Source organism: Natator depressus, chromosome 1, assembly GCF_965152275.1.
Source record: "Natator depressus isolate rNatDep1 chromosome 1, rNatDep2.hap1, whole genome shotgun sequence".
Lineage (NCBI taxonomy): Eukaryota > Metazoa > Chordata > Testudines > Cheloniidae > Natator > Natator depressus.
In genome coordinates this window covers 117931467-117955091 of record NC_134234.1, presented here as the reverse complement: position 1 = coordinate 117955091, position 23625 = coordinate 117931467, and the positions used below count along the sequence as shown (strand labels likewise).

General features: G+C 40.5%; 1 protein-coding gene across 4 annotated transcripts in view; it reads right to left on the bottom strand.

The window, feature by feature from the left end:
• The window catches only part of CRACDL (CRACD like), a 95549-nt gene that overhangs the window by 27540 nt on the left and 44384 nt on the right, over positions 1 to 23625 (bottom strand). For 3 of the 4 annotated variants that reach the window (XM_074965206.1, XM_074965226.1, XM_074965197.1), the window contains exons 2-7: positions 11354 to 11430; positions 10068 to 10236; positions 6624 to 6759; positions 5726 to 5890; positions 4969 to 5037; positions 1291 to 1521 (exon numbers count right to left, since the gene is read on the bottom strand). In XM_074965206.1, coding sequence (XP_074821307.1) covers positions 1291 to 1521; positions 4969 to 5037; positions 5726 to 5890; positions 6624 to 6759; positions 10068 to 10236; positions 11354 to 11420 — 837 coding nt within the window. In that variant the 5' untranslated portion in view covers positions 11421 to 11430. The remainder of the gene's footprint in view (positions 1 to 1290; positions 1522 to 4968; positions 5038 to 5725; positions 5891 to 6623; positions 6760 to 10067; positions 10237 to 11353; positions 11431 to 23625) is intronic. The other variant, XM_074965216.1, reaches the window with a different exon arrangement.

Sequence of the window (23625 nt, the reverse complement as noted above, 5' to 3'; positions counted from 1 at the left end):
ACTCCCAGTTTTGCAAACAACAAAGTTACCATGCTAGTTCAGTATAAAATGTAGACTATTCCAAATAAAGGTCCAGGAATGTAAAAACAGGATGTAGATTAGGACAGAAGTACTCAGGCAAAACTGTATGAGGAAAAAATTACTAGAGGTAAGATCTATTAGACAGTGCAAAAGCTTTCCAAGGGAAATCATGGAGGCTCTATCTCTGGTTATTTAAGACAGGACTGGACAAAGCAATAGTGACTATACTTTGGCAACACTCCTGCACTGGCAGAAAGGAATGGATTAGATAGCCTTTTCCACGGCTGCTTTTCATGCTTCTCTGACACAGCCTGCATTGTCACTATGCATAGCTCAAGATTGCTTTCCCAAGCACAAAAGTTGCTTACTGGTTTTGAAAAAACAACAAATCCTCTTGACATCATAATTGGGGGAAAATGATATTTATGTCTTTAAACAAGGTTCAAAATATCCAGACATACTAATGCCAATAACGTATTAAGAGCCTGTACAATTTTAATTAAAAAAAAATAATCAAGATTTGAGACAGAGTCAGAAAAATGTGTTCCAGAATGGCTGTCTTTTTTACTCAGAAAAACTTCACTGAGGTACAAAAAATGTTTTTTTGCGAGGGCATATTTTTTGCTCAAATTTTCCACCTTTGCTGGTGAAGCCACATAAGGGTAAAGTGATTGGATAGTCCCACATAAGGGGGATTAGAACGCACGATGTTCCCAGGAACCAGAACTTGGCTCCCACTCATAGGCCATGTGATCTCTTATTTATGTGCCTTTCTAAAGTTAAAAATGTCCCAGTTGCCTTGGGGATTTTTTTAAAGCCCAACAACAAAATTCTTTCTAAAGGGTCAGATTTGACAGACCAAATTTCCATCCACAAAAATATGGTACAATCAAGTTATGCTCTGGTTTTTAAAAAATGGGAAACAAATGCTACTAGAGCCTCAACTTTATCATCACGGTTAAATGCTGAAATAACACCTCATGGTAACTTTAATAAGAAATGAAATGTAGCCATAAATCCTTATATCAAGAGAATTAACAAGTAATCCCCTCTCGCAGTGTGCAGTTTATACGTTGCCCTTAGGGGCTGTATTCCAGATGCATACACAACGCTTATTAAACATTAGTGATTAGAAAGCAATGAAATATCCACTCACAGCTCTGGCACTACTTAATAAATGCTTATAGAGGCTGAAATAAGAATGGCAAGTCAAGTAAGAATGTGTAGTTTAAAGTCAGTGCTGAGTTCTCTGTTTATTTTTACAATTACCGAAGGAAGTCTTCTCATTTTACTAGATCTCTGGTTCCGTGGTTTTATTAAAAGCTTGTGTTTAGCAGCAGAATTATCCAAGCAAGTGGAGAATTCAGGCGGAGTGTCAAAATCAGCTGCTGGCGAGATGCTGCTGTCAGATGTTTGGGGAGATATAGTTTTAGCACTTGCATGCCTAGGGAATAGTTGGCCTTCTGTAGAGTGGGGCCTAGAAGAAGGACCTGATGTGACCTAAAAAAAAAAAAAAATCCCAAAGAAAACATCAAACAATGAAATCAAGTAATGAAAATAGGAATTTTACAGAGAAAAAACTTGTTTACTGGGATTTGGGGTTTTTTTGTTTTTTACTTTTATTTCAGTTGCACTGCAATTACTAGCTTTTGCACATGAAATACTGTGATAGCAGTTTTGCATTTTAACAGCTAGAAGATTGCAATATCCAGTCTATTGGAAAAGAATACTTCACCATTAAATAGCAGACCTAAAACAAACGAAAAAAGAGTCAACACATCTGAGAAAGGAAATTAGGAAAAACTTCAAAGGCCAATCCTCCTGGGTCAGCTCCCTTTCTGACTCCTACCCACAACCTACGGGGCTAGAACCTTTCTGCATTCCAGTCATACAGGGCCACGCCCCATTCCAATCCTACAACCCTCTCTTTAAGAAAACAACGTCAAAGATTAGTGTCCCCAATATTTAACCTACTGTGCATTTTTTCAGTTTATTTCCATTAGGAAAATCTGTGACGTTTTTACCCCAAATGGAATATTTCATCCCCCTCCCCCCCATCCCACCCCAAAATAAAGTATCATGGCCTGCTCGCAGCCTGGAACTTCCAGCCAGTACAACAATCTATCCAGAAATAATGCTTTTGGTATCTTTAGGATCTGGTACTTTCCTGCTAGAGGAGTTCAACTTTTCAGCCTTCCATAAATTTAATATATAAATCCCAAGGTTTATGCATAATTCTCAATTCCCATTCAGGTATGAAATTAGGATCATCTTACAAAATGAATTTTTAAAAGCGATTTTTCTTTTTCAATAATTAAATTCTTCAAAATAAGAAAAAAAAAAAAAAGAGGATATTGCCAAGGTATCAGCCATAACTTTAAAATGATCTCCTATCACTGTTTATAGCAGTCCTGTGGCAGCTTGAAACTGAAGTATATTCCCTTATTGCAGTTTTCCTCTTCATTGTGCTTTGCGCTGCTACCCAAGTATGGTGGGCTGCTGACAGTTATATACAGTTTCTCTCAAATAAGAGCCGTGAAATATTTATTTTGCTTATGGAGAAAAATGAACATTTGTATCCAATGTTCCAAAAAACGGCTTTATGCACTGCAGCCAAACAGGTATTCTTTTGTATATAAAAGATCTGTTCCTGCGCCTATTGAAATCAATGGAAAAACTCCCACAGACTTCAGTGACAGCTGGATCTCCAATCATTCTATATTTAAAAAAAAGAAAGGGGGGGGGGTGCGGATAATTCAATTATGCCAGCTAAGGGATGTTTTAACTAATTTGGACTGAAGTTTTCTCTATGATATCTGCAATTTGCTATTCAAACATGACTAATGTGTAACAATGATACATGGGTACATTACACATTAGTACCTTACAGTGAATACATTGACATTTCAGCTCCTTGATAAAGGCTCAGCACTTGCTCGCCTGAACGACTGACATGAATGCCCGAAGCCCACCTTCCCCACCCCTTTCTCCTTGATCACTTGGAGATCGGACCTTAGGTAATACTAACACTGATCATTAGATTAGAAAAATAAAGAACACAGTTTCTGTCGCTTCACTTCAAATACAGCATTCGAATTGAGTTTCAGATGTATATTTGCTGCAGAGATCGTACGTCAGGGTATGGCTGGCCTTGTGTGTGTGTATAAGCGGGGGAGAAGGTTGAGAAAGCCCTTCCTAAGCAGCGCACAGTGGTAGGGGATAACCATCATTCAGCTGGCTGCACTGGTGAGAACAGGGCGCGAGGCCAATGCAGGGGAGCCAGCCCCAGAGGGGGAGTATCCAGTGGAGGTGAGGCCACAGCACCGTCTTCCCTCTTCAAACCAACAAAGCTGTGCTGTTGTGGATGGGGAGGACGACGACTCTGGCTACATCTTTTTCAAGGTGTAGCAGGTCGTGCTGCCCAGCATGTGCCCTCCCACAGCCCAGGAGGGAGGTCTTGCACTGTCACTGGGGTGATGTGTCTCCTCCCCTCTCCTAAAGAAGCCCAATCTCTTAGAAGCTGTTGTAAAGCCTGCACTGGCAGGAATGCATTTGTGCTGTGCCACTTTCTGGGTGTATCCTGAATCGGCCAAAACACATTTACAACGTATTTACACCTGTTTTCAGAAAAAGAAAAAGAAAAAAAAAAGGGTTATTTCCTTTTTTTCTGAAATGGGTTAAATTTTCACTTTGCTGAGTAACAAGCAGCATTTCAAATAGTTTTATGTGAAATATATAGTGAAGAGGAAAAGATGCCAGCAATCTGTGTCATCTAAATGGGATTTAAAAGTATATTTTGCATGATTATCACATAACAGTCAATTTAGAACTGGCCAGCTTTTTTATTTTTCCTTTGCAATTCCCTCCCCCACCATCTCAAAATTGCTCCTCGCTTCCCCCCCCACCCCCGCCCCGGCATTGCATCCACCATAATGCAGCTGAGGAGGACTAATTGAGACTCTTCAGAACCTGTCAAAACCACTTTTCAATCAACCAGAATGATTTAGTGCTGATTGAAGAAAGGCATCTATTCACTTTTCCTCAAGGACTGCAGACATCACCACAGAAGAATCCCCAGCTCATGCTGTGTCAGATAGACGGATACTGACTAAAGACTGAACCCAGGTCTCCTAAGTAGGAATGCTAATCACTATTACCAGACCAAGTGTTACTGCACCAATGTAAGAGGATGGGGTGGTTTTGTAATCAAAGCAGGGGACTGGGACTCAGAGGATCTGAGTTTTATTCATGGCTGTGCAACAGACTGCCTCTGTTTGGGCACCTCATTTAGCTCGCTTTGCCTCAGTTTCCTCATCTGTAAAATGCAGATAATGATACCAGTCTCACAGGCTAAGTTTATCTATATGTTTGGAGGCTAAATTCATTCATCTTTGTAAAGTGCTTTGAGATTTTGAGATGGGTGATATACCAGAAGGGGTCTTTAATTATTATTATTGTCATCATTATTACCACTACTATTATTATCCCTCAGTATTACAGTATGAAGAATTTTTTAAAACAAATAGCCTTCACAACATACAAGACCTTTAAGCATAAAAAGGGAAAGCCACTGTCTAAAATTCATGCCCAGGAGTCACCAATAAATCCTGACCATGAACTAACTCCATAGATTCGGGCAGTCGGAAATTTTGTTAAATCCTCTGCAGAATTCCTGCGTTTTAGGTGTTCAAATGCACTTGTTTGTTCTCTTTTTGACTTTTTATCATCATCATCATCATCAATAATTCTTTGGCATTAGAGAATTCTGTTGATAAAGAATTGCAACTTTTAACGTTAGTAGGACAAACATCAAAAAAAGCAAACAGGTATATACAAAAGGTGGTTCTTGCAGCAAACAGGCAACAAAGTAACATATTTATTCCTTACATTTCCTTAAAAGGCTAACATATATGTTGCTTGCTTCTTAATATATTTGGTGGAAGTTACCTGTTCTTCTTCTTCACTGCCTGTTCCAGCTAAACTCAAAGAGCTAGGGTGCTTGTGAGAGTCAGAGAACTGTGGGATGGAATGAGGAAGAGATTCAGTAAAAGATGACAAACGAGATGATTACTAACAGAAAACATCTACACACACACACACACACACACGATCTAAGCTACAGTCCAGTACTGCTACCAAGTTCTAAGAATTAGTGAGGACCTTGCAAATATAAAACATAAGAGACGCAGGAAAAGAATGAAAGCTTCATTAAATACTGCATAGCAAAATTATATTTTAAAAATAATGACAAATTCTTGAAAGTTTTTTCTTCCCATGCTGGAGGACACAGTGTTAAAAGTGAGAGTGCTCTGCTTTTATTGACTGATTCTGAAGAGACTACAGATTTTTCAGACATTTTTTATTCCTGGCTGTTTTGTAATTCCTGAAAACTCACTCTCTCTGGATTACTACAGTGGCTGGCTATAATAACCCAATACACATAACTGGCATATAACCACAATCAAAATAGAAGAGGGACACAAACATTCCTCCAGGAGCTACTGCAGCTGACAACCTATCACCCATATGGTTTTATGCATAGATGTTTGAAGAAGTCCAACCAGTTCTGATGAAGAAAGAGCAAACTTGATGAAGGACAGCAAACTAAGTCCTTTATCCTGCCCTTTCACACAAAAAAAGGATGCTCAAATAGGAAAGTCTAGTCCAGTAAATGTTGAGATTGTCAATATCACAATCTACTCACCCTTGTTGCTGTGCTGGAACTTAAAATTTCATGTAGCAAAGATATTTCTGGAGGACTCCTGGGTAACCCATCATCTTCAGAACTAGTCCCAGCATCATCCATCCTCTTTGCACGAATTCCAAATGGAGGAGGAGGCCCCAGTTTCATGCTGTGTTGGAGTTTCAACTGCAATATGGCATGGAAGTACATTTTGAATGTTTTTTTTCCACATTATCTGACTCTGTCCACTCCAATGATTTATTTTGATTTTAACTGTACACAACAAGATACAATTTAATGAGCCAGAGCATAGAGCACCTCCATTTCAGGTTCTCCCTGGGTACCAAACAGCTCATATACCTTACCACTATAATTTAGATTGAATCAAGATATAGTAATGTCGTCGGATTAACAAATTATGCACTAATTATGCTGGGTTTCTCAAACTTCATTGCACCGCGACCCCCCTTACGACAACAAAAATTACTTCACGACCCTAGGAGAGGGGACCGAAGCCTGAGCCCGCCCACTGTCCTGGGAGGTGGAGGACAAAGTCTGAGCCCTACTGCTCCGGGCCGGGGGGCCAAAGTTTAAGCTCAAGGGCTTCAGCCCCTAGTCAGAGGGCCTGTAACCTGAGCCCTGCTGCCCAGGGCTGAAGCCCTTGGGCTTTGGCTTCGGCCCTGGGCAGTGGGGCTCGGACTTCAGCCCTGGGTCCCAGCAAGTCTCAGCCAGCCCTGGCGACCCCATTCAAAGGGGGTTGAGACCCACTTTGGGGTCCCGACCCACAGTTTGAGAACCACTGCCCTAATGTAATTATTGTTATTTAGTAGAAACCAAATGTTCAGTTACAGACAATTCTAAAAAGTCAAGTTTGAAAGAAACTCAATTTCTAATATTTTAAAAGAATGTCTCATGTTACCTGCAAAGCTCTAATCCGATCGGAAACATTTTCCTGAGAAAACACTCGTACGGGCCTAGCAGGCTCTTGCGCAGGCTCAGGAATGAAAATGCTGTCATGTGATAAAGCTCTGCTTCCCATAATACCTGTGTGGGACCTAGGATAATATAATAAGCTAGTGAACATGTATACGCTTGTTTTTTTAATCCTTTTACCGGATACTTAATTCTTAGATTAACTAAAGAGGATCTTGTAAATGGAGATATCAGATAAATGTTGCTTATCATTTGTTATGCCTAAAATTCTAAATTGCTGATTGAAAACAATGGTTACAACAGTCAAATAAACCTGTGTGGTACCTTAAAAAGAAAACAACTTGAAAGCAATGACATCTGTAATGTTGATAAAGCAGACTACTAAAATCCTGGAAGTAAAACCCTACAGAATTTAATCAATAATTATAATTTCTAAAGTGGGTTTTCCTTTAAGAATCTGACAACATTTAATAAAGAATTATAAATTATATAGGATTCAGAACAAAAGGAAAAAAAAACTATAGAAAGGATATTGTCCTCTATTAAATTTTAAGTGTTTTTAGAATAGCCTCTATGGAACCCTCCTACTTTCTTCTCTATTAAAATTATAAGGTTTCTCCATACATAATTTACACACACATCTGTGTGCACTACTTATTCCCTTTTACACTCCTGAGTCCCGATAAGGTTCTCCATGTACAGATTGCCCATCCACCAGCCTGTACTAACATTTTCACTGATCTGTTTCCTTCAGGGGAAAGCCATGGCATGGGGGCAGGAGAGAAAAGAGAGGAATCCTGGTGACAACTCCAGTGGAGTTGGGGCGAAGGGCTGCTACATTGGCTATATGGGACCTGTTTCTAGACTCCCATGGATCCCCTAGGATCGGCTAGGTTAAGGCTGGTAATTCTGTGTGGAGATGGTGGGGCAATTTTGATTGGGTGGGAGGCGGGGAGAGGACAATCTGAGCCATGGATATTATGGCCTGGATCCTGCAAGTGGATCGGTAAGAGTGGACACTTCTAATCATATAGAGTCCCATTGACTTCAATTGGACTCCATGCGGATAGACTCACCCATGCAGAACCGGTTGCAATATTGGAACCTATGAATGCAATGCTGCTAGTCTCAGTGGAGCTTGTGGACTACAGTTTTTGTGGACACTGCTTGTGGGCTTGTCGCGGAGATGTGAGACTCCTTCATTTTACTTCTTATTTCTGAGGGGACTAGCAAGTAACTGCTTCTACAAATGTTGCACAGGGTGAATCAAATGCCTTGTTTCTTCCAGAAAACTGTTGGGCAGTTCCATGGGTCATTCAGGTAAGGCTCTGTCCTGGTAATTTTCATTGCATGGCAGGGTAGTAGCACTGGCTGGCTGGTAACCTTGCTAATGACATCCAAAATACTGGCAATTGTGTATCTGCCTCTGTTTAACGGATGGTGTTATTATTTATTTGTATTACGACAGCGCCTAGAGATCTGAAATGTGTGCATATAGATTTGCTTCTTCCCCCCTCTTTCTTTTTAAATAAAGCAAACCAAAGAATATAGCAAATCTTAATGTGACACTTTGGGACTCTCACAGCTATTAGTTTCTCTATGGCATTGGAATCTTGAAGAGATTATAAAAAAAAAAATACTACCACCAGTAAATAAAAAAATCAGAACAAAATTGTGTAGCCCTGAAACTAAGATACAGCCAGAGGGACATAAGGGAACTCAAACATGAATGAAGAGTGAAATTTTCCTTGCAGTAGTAGCTATAAATATATTTGATAAAACAATAGGGGGAAAGAGATAATCTGTATTCCAGCTGCAAAAGGAAGGAAAGCCTGCTGCTTGTGCCCAATACATTAGAGACATTACAAGAATGGTTTATCTAAGTGAAAATGTGATCTCTGTAATGCGGACAAGGTCAGAGAGATCTATAGCAATTTGCTAAGTATGTGCCAGTCAGGGGCATTACAGCTCCTTTATGCACCTACATTTTACAAGACTAAAACAACAACTGGAGAAGCAATGTTGTATGAACACATGTATCCTTGTTTTCTAATTGCTCCATCTTCTTTCTGGACATGTAAACCTTCTAGATGGGCGTTGGAGGTTTACAAATGTCCCAACAAATTGTGAGAGAGAGAATTCATTTTCCTTTCTTTCAGAGTATTTTATTGCCTTTGCTTTTATACAAAAAAGAATAAAAAAACAACAATTTAACAAAAACAGAGCATGTGAGCAAGGTCAGAGGGCTATACACACATTGCCACATGATAAGACTGAGTTACAGAGCACGTAGGGAAGGTCTGGCCATTACTGTTCTTAAGGATTTTTGTTGAGCAAGAATGCAACAACTCTGCTGTACCTATTGCTGCCAGTTTAGACACTCTGGGGTAACACCCAGGCCTTCACATTAAAGCCCAAGCAGGAGTAATGTTACTGCTGCCAATACTACAAAATGCATATTTTTTTATTAAAAGATTATTTGGTTGTGTGGCGCTGCCTAGTGGCAATACTGTCTAATGTCACTCTAATGGACAGTACATTTTGGAAGGTTCGATCTCCAGCATCTATCCACACTTGCAAAAATAGCATCTCTTTTCCTCTGCTATGTAATCTCTGGAATAACCAGAATCTTGTTCATGAGGAAATACTGTCCATTAAAACAAAAACTTTCTTTCTGAGCAGCCAACCCTACTCAAGGCAGTGCATTGCAATGAATAATGGGCCTTTCCCTCTGTCTGTATATTCAATCAGATGTTTTAATTTTACACCATATGCCTCATATAGTTTACATGTTACAGATTAAAAATTAGGGAAAACTTTTCAAAAGCACCTACGTGATTTAGGAGCTTAGTTCACATTTTCAAAACAGACTTTGGGTCAGATTTTCAACAACATTTACATTCCTAAAGATTCAGAAAGAAGCCCTAGTGAGATTTTCAGAAGTGCCTAGGCATATTAGGCATCTAGCTCTCATTAGTTTCAATGGCATTTAGATGCCTAACCTGTTTAGACACTTGTGAAAATTCCACTAGGTGCCTATCTCTATCTTGAAGAGCACAAATACCTTTGCAAATCTGTTCCATAGGAGCTGAAATTCCATTGACTTTCAATGAGATTGAGGTACCTAAATTCCCGAGAGTCAGTTTTGAAAATAGGACTTAGGAGCCTAAGTCACTTAGGCACTTTTGAAAACTTTATCATCAAGTTTATTTCTCCTCAGATAAGATACTAGTCACTGTTGCACCTAAATCACATTTACTTGCAATTTCCCCATTACCATCAGTATTTTCCTAAAGAAAGTGAGGTGCCTCAGAATGTAGCTTTTTGAGTAACAGTCGGAGGTAAGCACTTGGATATTTAATCCATAAACATCATTCTGTCTTTTGGAAAAGCAATTACTTGTTTGTTTGTGAATAAAAGTAAGACTTACTCAAGTTCATCTTCAGAATCATAGTCAATGTGCCTGGACTCTGGGGCTGTGACATCACTAGCTGACTGGCATGGTTTCAGAGTGATGCTGCCAGAAGATGGTAAGGTCTCTTTCCTTTTCCTTTTCCCAAAGAACTTTTTGAAAGATTTGAACTTTGACTTTTTCTTTCCTAAATAAAGAAATATTAAGGAAAGTCTATATGATAGTTTTAAAATTCCAATAAAATTTAATAGAGAATTATGACTTTTTTCTTAGATTTCTTCATAAGAAGTTTTTCTTGGGAGAAGCAACCTGGCCCACTGTGGGGTTGGTTTTTTTGGGGGTTTTTTTGGTTTTTTTTTTTATTAACAGGTCTCTCAAGTCTAAATTGATTGCAAGGTATTATTATTATTATTAGCTGGAGGAATGCATTGTGATGCCTATGGCATGTTAGAAATAACCTATAATACAGGAAATAGCATCTTTTCTAATACTGGTTCCACCTGCCTCTTCAGATAAGATTTAATATAATTACACTATGAAGAAAAACCACTGTGTTAACTGATTGGGATGCAGAGATTTAAATTACAGTTTGGAAACTCAGTGTTGTTATTTAGCAAACTAAACAGTTAAGTTCTGGAAAGGCTTGTTTCCAAATGGCAAAACTAATTTAAATGCAAAAATGTCACATTTAGGTGGAAAATGCAGTGTCAGGAGGCTAATGCTTTTAATAATATCAGTTTTATAACAAATCCAGAATATTTTAGATGGTAATTATGTAACCCATTGGTTCTCAGAATATTAAAATAAGAATCAAGCAATAATCTTGAAAAGTGATGCTGTGCTGCTCAGAGGGGAGGGAGCTTAAATAGAGATAATTGCAATCTTCTCGTGATAAAAATTAGTGTTTTACCCAAAGCAATCCAACAACAAAAACCCAACACACTCGCAGAGGTGTCTTGCAGGAACATCATGCAAACTAATCCAGAATGGGCACACGTTTCGAACAGGAGAGATTATAACAGTCACCAGAGACAAAGGGCCAAAACTCAGACATGCTGCAAGTCCACTGAAGTGAAAAGAATTATGCCACTTACACCACATCTGAATTTCACTCTAAGAAAGTGTTTTAATTTAAGCATCTGAAAATGTCCCAAAATTGTAACTCAGAGAGAGAGAGAGAACATAAGCGCATTCCCTAAATAAACAGAATCATTACTGTGAGAAGACCAAATGATACTGAAACTCAAGAATTCTTAACAGTAAATGAATATTTTTCATATACAGATGGAAAGTAGGCACTGTACCTGAATTGTCCTCACCACATCCTTCAGCCTCTCGCAATTTAGCATCCATTATCCTTGTGGAACTCATGTGATAGTCACTAAAAAAGGGAGGGGGGAGGAAGATGTTTATTCGTTTCAAAGAAAAATTAGTTTACAATCATCAAATGACCATTTTACACTGATACACCTAAGTGTATGCACCCAGAATGATAAAAATAAGTCATAGGGCAAAGTGCTTTAGGTAATATTGGAATGAATTCCATAGGATGTTGCAACTTAATAAGACAACTCCCAATCCTGCTCCCATTTCATTCTATGAGAGTTCTGTCACTGGCCTCAGCTGACAGAAAATGAGGTCCCAAACTTTTTCCATAGTGTGTGAACCACCTCTTCAGAGAGAATTTACTTCACGGCCTATTTCCCTTCCTATTTGCAATTGTGTTTCTGCCTTCCTTACCCATTAGAGATCTCATAACTTCTCTGTTGTAACTAGAGCATCTGTTTACATGGAAAAATACTATTAGAAAAGTATACTGAATGTAGTTTTATTTTATTTCAGTTAAATTTAAACTGAAGGATTGTGGCCCATTGTTGTATAGTTTCTTTTTTTTGACAAATTCACAAAAGGGTGACAGCCTTTTTAAAATTCATTTACTCACCAGGACAATGTAGAAATATAAGTCAAAAATAAAATAATGAACATCTTATCACAGTTCATTATATGTGTAATGATTTTCTTTTAAAATAGTAAGACGATTCCTAAATCATAGTTCTGTCCATAAAAAAAATCTAATTACTAAATATTTCTAAAGAAATACATGTCCCAGGCTTGGTGACAAAACATAAATATTTATAATTTAAAATTCTATTTCAGAGCAGCTGTGCTCCTTTTTCCTCCTCATCTGGAGGTTGGCTTTGTTTGCCAAAACCATCAGTTCATGGTAGACATGGTATAAAATAGTAGATACCATTGATTGTGACTCAAATACTGTGATAAATATTCAGACACCATGGTGATTGGTGCCCATATCAGAATCTACATAGAAAAACTAACACATCATGGCTGTCATGGACCACTAAAATAAGAGAAAGCTTCAATAGTAGGCACATAATTCAAGGACTTAGAGAAATGGAAATGTAAGATTGATTGCTCCAGCCTGAAACATGATGCATTGCCTGAAACATCAGTGGACTTTTGAGCCAGACTATGACAAACCACTACACTACCCTACACTACCAAAGTCACTGCCATCACAGAATAACATGAATGCTTCTCCTGCCATATTCAGGATCTACATTCTACATCAACCAGGCCAGCAAAATTCATTGAAAATGAACCCTTCCAGAATCACAGTTTTAATTTTTTTTTTATTATTTAGCAGAATTAATAATCAATAAAGGTAAACACTAAGAAGACAGTGGGCTCAACACATGCAAATGAGGGAAGGGAGTGCCTCAGGTTAGTCAGCAAGTGCAGTAACTTGCCTGATTAAGGAATGCAGTGAAGCAGCAAGGCCAGGGGTCTTGTCCAAAGACCTTATCTGCCCCTTCACATGTGCGGGCGTGGAGGGAAAGGAAAAAGAGACAGAACTATGAGGAAGCAGAATGACCAACCCCTGAGCACATGGGACGGAACCTCCCTCAGGAGTGGCCTATGAAACTCCCCAAATCTCCTCGGGAGGCAGTCAGCAGCAGTGATGGAGCAGCCAGAGAAATTCCTCCTGATGCCCAGTACCACAGAGGATTCCCACACCATGTCTACTCCCAACCAAGTGAGGCAGTAGCCTTCCCACTTCCAGGAGCAGCTCTCCCTAGGAGGCAGAGAACAGCAGCAATGGTGCCAGAGCAGCAGGAGGCCGGGAGTCTTAGTCGGAGGGTATGTATGTCCCTCTCTAGGAAACGCTATAAAGCAGTCCTAGAGCCCTTTCCATTTTAACTGATGTCAAGCATGTTGGTCACTGGGGCCCCCTCCCAGGGAGCTGTCTAGGGAAGGCAGCAGCACTGGGTGCCACCTTCAGTACCTACAGAGCCCTGCTGACATCACCAGCTGTTGACTTTGGGTGGCATTTATTAGGTTTCTGGGTTTTGGCTTGAGTGTATGTGTGGGCGGTGCCAGTGACTGAACCATACAGGAGAGGCTAGGTGTATATCTCTATATATAGTATGGCTCAATCACTGGCACCCACCCCCACAAACATACATACATATTATATATACATACATACAGACACACACACACGCATACACGAAAATACCCAATGGTTTATGATAGATTAATGTGTATGGTATCTAATCAATTATTCATGTTATAGCTCTCCAGTTCTGGGGTGCCAGAAAAACCTCAACCTTACCTTGTGATAATGCTAATGACAGGCATGGACCCAAATCAATGCCTCCATATCCTAACTCCAGACCCTATTTACACTCGGTAGTATCTATTAGACAGTATGAGCTCTTTGGATCCTGCAGTCCCTGCATAAGCAATAGATACTAAGGCTCAGATCCTCAGCTGGTACAAACTGGCATAGCTCCATTCACTTTGATTTACACGAGCTGAATATCAGGAATATTATAGACCCTAAACATCCTATAGATAGAGTATAGACCACTCATTATCTGAATATTTGGAAGTCATTTTGTCAACTAAAATTTTGGGTGATAAACCAATTTGGTGGCAAATTCTCACATATAAAGAGATGTTTATGACTAAGATGTTAAAAAGCTTCAGATTAGCAAATTTAAAGTAGCATTTTCCAGTCTACAAGTGAGCTAATTATCAAAGCTCAAATATTAGGAATTTAACTCTTAGAGAGATCAGAAAAAAGATTTGACTCAGCAAAAAAAATGTCAGAAAGGGTCACACTGAAAGATTATAAAAACTCATAAGGAAATTAACAGTATTACTTGTCAATTTTCAGAAAAATCATTCTATACTCAATAAGTGAGCATTTCAAATTTGGCACAGATATACAATCTCATTTACAAAGTACCAATCCCTGCTTTAGAAGTAAATCTCACTATTTTAAATTAGAGTCCCTATGATGCCTGCAAACTAATGAACCAAATCTGAACACTGCATGCTAACACCCTAAAATCTAGCAAGGCTTTGATTTGGATTTCAAATCACCAAGGCGTGGGAATGTTCAGATGATAAACATTTGCAGTTTGGATTCAGAGCCAGCATTTGATTTAGTTGTTACAGACCTATCACAACCATCCACATTCATTTGTATGAAAGAACACAATACTCAGTGGAGCAGAAGGTCAGTAGTTTCTCATGAAAGTTGTGTTATGAAAACATACTATGTGACTAGGACAACAAGGTGTGTCCATATCTTGATGATGACATGTCACAAAGAAATTTGTCCCATTCAATCTCACTCCTACAGGGGAAGGAGTTTCAGGCTGGCATTACTAAATAAGGATTTTTTTGCTGTCTTTCTCCCTTCCCGCACCCTTTTTTAAAAATTAAATGAGTTCAGAGGTAAGAATTAGACTTGGGGAGAAAAAGCAAATGAAAAGAATACAAGAGAGAATGTGGCAATGTGATAACTGTTAATTTTCCTCTCTCTCCTACGGTTGATATATCCAGATATTTTACAATTAGACAAAATAACATTTTATTGCTAATGAAAAACTTCAATATAAATAATATTTTAAAAAGCATTGTTAAAAATAACTTCAATGGGCGGAGGATCTGGCCCTTAACCCTCAAAATACTGTGAAATGTACTAAAACTTGTACCTTTAGATTACAGCCGTGTGTTAATGTGGGCTCAGGGTAGGCAAATGCAGGCACTCTTGGGGATGGAGGAAGCCCAACAGCCAGGAGTCCCTAGCTGCAAGTAGCTACAGCCACGGAAGCCACATCAGATCCAGCCAACTGGGGGTCTCTTTATTCCTCTCCACAGAGCTAATCCTGACATGAGGGGCACTTTGCATGGGCCATGCTCCTCACAGTCCCCTCCCCCAGTCATATGACTCAGGGAAGGTAAAAGCAGGAACGTTAGGAATGAAGCAAGGTCACAAATCCATAAAACACTTCACCTGCAGCAGAGCAGAAGAAGCAGCACCCAGAGCAGGAGTTTCAGGATACAACTGAGGGGTTCCCTAGCCTTTTCCACAGACCTAGACCTGACATCAAGCCTCGTGCAGTTATAGATGGAGAGGAAAGTAAAAGTGGGAATTCTTGGGAGGGAACAAGCTCAGAAAGCCAACAGAGCTTCCCTAGCAGCAGCAGTGGGAGTAACAGAACCTTCACGGGCCCCTGGGCAGTGGTGATGTTCCACGGCCCAGGTCTTCTGGCATGCCAGACTTACTGTGGTGTCATGAATCCAATCCCAGGAGACCAGGATTTGGAGCACATCAAAAGCACACAACTATTTTTCACCTCCATAACAACCAGCTAAACCCCCAAGTTTATCTCTGAAAACAGGGAGGATCGTGATACGGAGATATCATAGTGGGTGGTGGGAGGAGGCTGGAAGGTCACTTGAGGGGGAGGGGAAAATCAGAAAAATAGAAGTATGTCAAGCGAATATCCTCTAGTGAAAAGCACAGCCCAACTGAATATCCCATCCTGTTGAAACCTTCTTCTAGTGACAAGTGCCTTCAGACTGACCCTCCCTTCCCAGCTGCAAAAGCCTTCTTCAACTTCCCCAGTGACAAGCACTTCCAAACCAACCCCTTCCTCATGACAAATGTCTCAGCCCTCCTGTTGATAAACCTTCCTGTACCTACTAAAGATAAAGCCCCTCCAACCCACACCCACCAGCTATAAAACTCTTTTGCGCATCCCTCACAACACTTTACAATATTAAGAAAAATGCCCCATTTTTAGGCTCCTGTGAAGTGAGTCAGAAGTTCCCCATCTTCTTCCCACCCCCCAGTTTGGGACCTGGACCTCCTGTTCAAGGATCCCAAGCAAACAGAGGCAGAGCAGAAGAAGCAGCACCCAGAGCAGAAGTTTCAGGATACAACTGAGGGGTTCACAAGAGGAACACAGCCAAGGGGCATCAACATGTCTCTACTTCCAAAGCCGGAGATGGAGAAGCAGGAAACCCTGATACAGGTGGCAACTAGTTCTGGCTACTGAGACCACTGCGGCTACTGATCTATACAAACCACCTGTCTCTACTGTCACCTTCCTCCCCACTGCCCCTTTTGTCAGTTAATTCCCCTCTTTTATATTGTCTAAACCCTTGGTGGCGACCTCCCTGGGGTAAGGGACTGCCTTTGTATTGCTAGTTTGTAAAAGGTCTAATAGAACGGGGCCCATGATCCCTGCTGGTATTGTGGTAGTACCTAAGGACCTCAAAAATAAAATGAGAAGGACCCTGCAGAAAAGCAGATGAGGGCGGTGGAATACACCTGGCTTCATATGCATCCCTGACAAGGACTTGTGCTAACATTTTAACATTTGTCACAACCAGCGTTTCAGTCATCACAGATCAGGACAGAAAAATAGCAACACCATGCACCTACTGCCTCTTCCATTTTCTTACGAGAGTTCTTAGTCAGATATGCTGGATGTGGCTTCTTTGTTTAATTCTTTTATTTTGATTTGGCAGTGTACATTTTGCCTCAGTTATCAGACAACCTGAACTCTCATCCCTAGTGCATTTGTAATTATTTATTTCCACAGAATGTGCAGACTCTCTGGGTAGCATCCTCAGAAAACCTAATGCGACAGCAGCAGTCAGCAGCACACAACAAATTACAAACACAACAAATTTCTATGGGGGATGGAAGGGGAATCTGCAACTTCTCCCTCATATTTTCAAACCATGTCAAAGACCATTCTTTTTTCTATGAGTTCAAAAGGAAAGGAGAGAAACTCTTTATAAACATTCCTCCAGAGCAGCCTGTTAAAAAGGAAATTGGGAAAAAAAGAGCACACTCTAACAAAGAATATATAGAGTCATACAGCTGAGGTCAGAAAGGACCACTATGACTGTGGAGTCTGACCTATAGAATTGCACCCAGTGATCCCTGCAGCGGAGGAAATTATTCTTTCCTACCATGTAACTGAAAGCTATTGAGTATTTATGGTAAGGAATAATTTATGGTTAAAACAGAACATGTCTTGTAAAAGGTCATGCCTTGTTCAAGGGACAGGCTTAGCTTCCACCCCCTTCAAACAGGATGCAAGCGAAAGCACACCACCACCACCTAAAAGGCCATATGGGGGGAAAGAGAGAGTTTAGGAGGCAGAGCAAAATCAACACAAAATGCACTATACTCAAGACATAACCCCTCTACTCACCACATTATAAATTTTTCTTTTTACAAAGTTGCTGTTTTAATAAATGTTTTTTCATTTTTATTTAGGATTGCCAACCCTTCAGGATTGGCCTGGAGTCTCCCAGAATCGGCATCTATCTCCAGGTGACTGTTGAAAGCACTCCAGGAGATTTTAATAGGATATTTTAAAATAATGACATTATGTCATGTTGGGGAAAAAAAATCTCCTGGAATAGCTTCAGTCAGAGTTGGCAACCCTATTTTTATTCTATACAGTAGAAAACAGAACGAGCTGGATGGCTATCTGATACGATAACAGGATAGCATCTCTTGTCCTTTCTTGGAACAAACACTGGAATGATGAGGGCAGGGCTACTTTGTATAAAGTTCCAAGACCCCAGAAAGTCAGAATCTTGCTACACTATTTAACTGTTCATGCTGTTACCTGTAATTACACATTTTTCAGGTGTGCATCAGCCTTCTTTGCTGATGGAAATGAAAGACATATTTTGCTTTTAAAATGGCATTAAAATAGTATCTAATGTACACGAACAGTATTTTAGCTAAGAAACTTGTTCTACAGACAGTGCAGCCTTTTCATACATCAGCATGCAAAGATGACAGAGAGCTGAGTTTCAGGAAAGTATCGGAAACTTATTGCAACTATCCCTTAAAGCAGTAAAGAAAGAACATAGAATGTCTTGGTTTAATTACCAAAGAATTACATCTAAACTCCACAATCAGCAATTGCAATTATTCTTGAATTTAACATTCCTGAAACTATTTTACAAAAGCAATTGTTTAAAAACCTATTATTATTCAGAATGAATGGAAAGTCAAATTGTTATTCAGTCTCAATGGCTTCATTAAAGAACACACAAGACAGCATACATTGCTCTTCCCTTTCACTTTGAAACCATGAATATAACAAATTGTATACATATACACACATACTTTCTAGGTGAAAGAAAGAATAAAACTCTCTTGGAACCAAAGGAAACCCTACAGAATTCCACAGTATTGTATATACTGCAAGTGGCTACATTAATTAAGCAGGTTTAGGGCTTGATCCTCTGAAATGTTGAAATCATTGGGAGTTTAGGATGCTTTGGCACTTTGCAGGAAGTGCTTTGTACTTCACAGGATCAGGCCTTTAGTGAGTTTTAGCTGCTATTAACAAAGCTCAGTGGACCAAATTAGCCAATGAAGTCACAGGAATTGCACCTGCATACAGTAGGTTTGAACCCAGTCCATTGTTCATAATATTCTGCACATTTTCATTAATTCTGAGCCCTTCCATGTTGCATCGACTATTTGCTTTCAGCTTCCTAAGGTGTGATCCAATCAGTGATTTCATTAAGCTCCATCAGAAACTAACAACAGCAAAACCTTTTCACATTTCACTGTAATCACATGCAATAGTTTCCTGCATTGCACAGGTTTCAGAGTAGCAGCCGTGTTAGTCTGTATTCGCAAAAAGAAAAGGAGTACTTGTGGCACCTTAGAGACTAACCAATTTATTTGAGCATAAGCTTTCGTGAGCTACAGCTCACTTCATCGGATGCATACTGTGGAAAGTGTAGAAGATCTTTTTATACACACAAAGCATGAAAAAATACCTCCCCCCACACTTTAGATAAGCTGTTACCAGCAGGAGAGTGGGGTGGGGGGAGGTATTTTTTCATGCTTTGTGTGTATAAAAAGATCTTCTACACTTTCCACAGTATGCATCCGATGAAGTGAGCTGTAGCTCACGAAAGCTTATGCTCAAATAAATTGGTTAGTCTCTAAGGTGCCACAAGTACTCCTTTTCTTTCTGCATTGCACAGTTATATCCCAGGGCTACTTGCTGTTGTTTTGCCAAGAATTTATTGAAAAGTGCAAACTGCAAAATAAAGAGGAAAAGTGCATGCCATAGTACAGAAGTGGACACACTTTACTGGATTACTCAGGAATTCCGACAGTACGAAGGTAAAACCAGTCTGAGTAAGTGTCTGCACAATGCATACAAATAGTCCAAACATTGCTTGTTATAAACAAAGGAGATGATTAGAGACCACACAGAGGTAAATAGTATAATTATTAGACAACCCTTTGTGGCTCTAGAAAGATATACCAACCTGCCATCTTATACTAGACAGAATACGAGAAGGCTGATTTCTAGCATCTGCTCATCCAAGATGCCAATACTGGCCCCCTACCTGCAGCACGTCCAGTTTTACTTCATGCTAGACCACATCACTCTGCAGAACCTGCTGCTATTATGCTCTAACCTGGAGTCACCTCGGATGCACTTGTAAAAAGAAACCAAGTTTCCAATCCCAGGACCAGTCCTCCTCCTCAATCATTCTAGCAACAGGTAGCAGTGTGAAGGAAGTGGGCCTCTGGCTGCTGCTGGAGCAGCAGTCTGAGGAAAAGTTGTTTCCACAGGGAGAGTGGGCACCTTCTCCACCATTCTTCACTCCTCACCACATTTACTCTCTAGATCTTCAGCTGAAAATTCAGAAGCCAGCATCTTCCCCAGCATACACAAACACTATCCAGGAAGTTCTGACACTGCCAATGCAATCTCAACTGCTGGAATCTCCCCAGGCACCAGAGTTTGCTTACTTAACAATAACTATTATCTGGCAAACACATTCCGCTCTCTCTCATTTCACTCAACCCATGGGCCAAATGCAGAGCTGAACAGGCTGCTGCTTAACAGTTTGCACTGGACTCACTCTAAAGGGGTGCATGCAGTAGCTTTTTAATGAGAATTACTGCTACTTTCTTTCATTCCCCTCCTCCCCACAACTGAATGTGAACTTCCTTTTGCTGAGCCCAGGTTGGAGGTGGATGAGATTACATTCCATGGGCCTTTCTGCTTTCTCCGTCCTGAATGGATGCCAACCTGATAACATTACCTCAGGAAAAATAGCAAGAGATTTTGAATGCAAGCCCATATTCACACAATGGCCTCCAAATTGATTTCAGCCAGTCTCAGCAGAATACGATCCAAATTGAAGAACCTTTTCAAAATGAAAGCAGAGGATTAATTTTGTGGACAGTGTGAAGGGTTACTTTCTGTCCACTTCCTATCAAGCTACATTGCTATGTTCCTCCTACTATGCTTAATCTTGCTCCTCAGTTTAATCAAAAAGCACTATGAGCTTTTCACAAATCTAACAGCTTCTGTTGGTCTGGTAGACTCCTCATTTTCTATATATACACATACAAACCTTTCCATTCTTAATATCTGTTTATGCCACTCGCTATATTTGTATTTTATGTTTGAAATAAAGAGAATTTTTTTCAGGCAATCATTCTTTTCCCTATCCCTGCATTTGGAAAAATAAATACTGTCTCTGCTCCAGATCAAGGATATGAACTCAGAATTTAAATGGAAACTGTAACACAAACAGTGGAACTGGAGTCGGAGGGCCCAAGTTCCCTGGAGGGACTGTTATTGAGGGGACAGGTCAGCAGGAAAACAGGGAAAGTGGGAGGTGGGGTGGAAACAACTCAGCCACACGGACAGAGCAGTGCACAGAGTGCATGGGGTTTAATAAACTTCCACTTGTTCAAATTAACCTGCATTCAGCTTCACTCTTTGCTAATGGAACACGGTGGTAATGTCTGAGCTGTGAGTTCTCTGCTGTGCAGCAGCTGGCAGTGTGAGTCATGGAACTCAGTGTGAAAACCTCTGGAGCCCTGGATTTTGCAGACACAAACCTAGGATTCAGTGGAAGGAGGCGTTCAAGCTGTTCACAGACCTGAAACTCTGGAGCAACACAGGATTCTCAATAGAGACCAATCTGAAGGGGAAGCGATAGACCCCTGTGTTACTGCCTTAAACACACTGGCTGCTGTATGTAATTTTGGGACTTGACAGACCCCCTGATTCAGGACTGGACAGTCTGTGGCACTTGGAATCACTACCTGTGGTAGTGGCTGCTCCAGGAAGATTATCTCACATTAGACAGATGTTTAGACATGGGGTAGAGAGTGGAAGCCTCAAGAGAAAGGATGAAAGCTCGATAAGGCATAATATCCCAGGAGGACATGCAGTGAGACAACAGCAAAGAAGAGCAGGTGGCCAGGGATCCATACCCCAAAGTGAGATGCATTTATGACAGATGGCAATTTCCTGGACAAACCTTATTGAACTAAATTAAGCCTAATTAATCTAATGAGATTTGAAGTATTTTAGCAGTCCATTGTATTACAAGTGTTTATGTATTACTGTGGAACTGTATGGAAGTTCTTTAGGAGGAAGAGAGGATTAGTACAATCTCTGGGAAGTACTGCAAACTTCAAAGACTATGTTGAACAATGTAGCAGACAGGACTGATCTCTAGGGACAATACATGGGAAGTGGGATTCCTGGTCAGAGGGAGATCGCAAACTCCCATCTACAAACTCAGCCTTTGATGCTTTGCCCTGAGGGGGGAACTTTCGTTACATCACCTGTTATATGAGGACAGTTCAAAGACCCAAATTGGGTTCTCAAGGGACCAAAAGACAAAGAAAGGACTTTTGAATTAACAGTCCGAGTTTAAGATAGTTCATGGCCTTCTTTTGATCCAGTAAATGGACAGGACCTCTGGTCCACGGAAGACCCCCACCATCAGGGACAGTTTGGAAGGACTTTGGCCCCTTCTGAGGCCCCAGAAAACTGTGTTCTTGTCTAAGCAAAAAGGGTGATGAACTTGGAACCACAGGAAAACCCCTGGGTGGGGTTTTTGAAGAACTGTTCCTACTAGAGCCCATGTTAGTGTTGGGTTGATTTCTGGTAAGCTTATTAACATGCATGGAGGTTCTTTTATTGTTTTTATATGTTTTCTCTGTGATGCTTTCACCTAAGAATTAACTGTGTTTGCTTAAAAAGAACTGTGTGGTAACTTATAACTGTGGGCAATTACACTGTTATTGGTCTCTGAAGAGAAGGCAAAAAGAAGCCCTCTTAGACAGCCTGTCTTTTGCTGGGAATAGCATTGTGAATGCAGGAAATTGGTCAGCCTGGAAATGCCCCAGGTCAGGAGGGAGAGAGGCAGTGACCAGGGGAACCAGAAGCCTAGAGTGGGTGCACTTGCTGGACAACCGAGGGGAAATACAGGTGCAGTTATCTGGAACTGTGACAGCATTTACTATGGAAGACAGCATGAACAGGTAATGGAGAAGTGCCCCCACACTACAATAGCACTGCGAGGAATGTGTCAAGTTGACTTTTACCTGTGAGAGCAGAGGAAGATCTCAGAAAGACTCAGTCAGATGTGTACATGGGGGGGGGGGGGATTGGCACATCAGACAGTGGAGATGACCTCATGACTCTCTCCTTGAGTCTGAGAACTTATCAGGTTCAGACTGTCAGGACAGGAAAGCAACAAGGGACAATACTAATCTCTGTGCATGCAACAACGTTAATAGAGAAATGTCCTGTGTGATTTCAGCTGGACAGCGGGGCCTCCTACAATTGTGATTCCTTGGGATGAATGGACTCCAACACCCATTACAAAGACCAGACACAATCTAACAATGTAAATGGAGAGCATAATGCCGTCTGTAGGAAAATGGGACCTCATAGTCACTAACCCAAAAAATAACAGATGGTACCTACTGAAGTTTGTGGTGGCAGATGGTAAGCACCACAGACCCTTCTTGAGGACTACAGCCATATTTACAAGCCATGGATCTGATCAGGATGTAGCGTCAGAATTTTATAGCTGCTGTGCGAGAAGCAAAAAGGGGAGTTCCATGGACAAAAGAGACAATTTTAAAAGCAGATGAGGATCTTTTCAAAAGCGGTGGTTGCCTTGAAGGAAAGCCGTGGCTGGAAGTAGACCCCACAATGGAATCTGTGCGCTTAGCACTATGGAAAATTCCAGTGATGCTATGTAACCCAGCAAGGACCTCAAAAGTCTGCAGAGCAGGGGTATCATAGCATCTGTAGAGACCAGTACAGCCTGGGTAAACAGCATGATAGCGGTAAAGAAGCCATCAGGCAAATCACACATCTGCACAGTTCCAAGCCATTGAATCAGGCATTGAAAAGATGCTAATATCCAATGC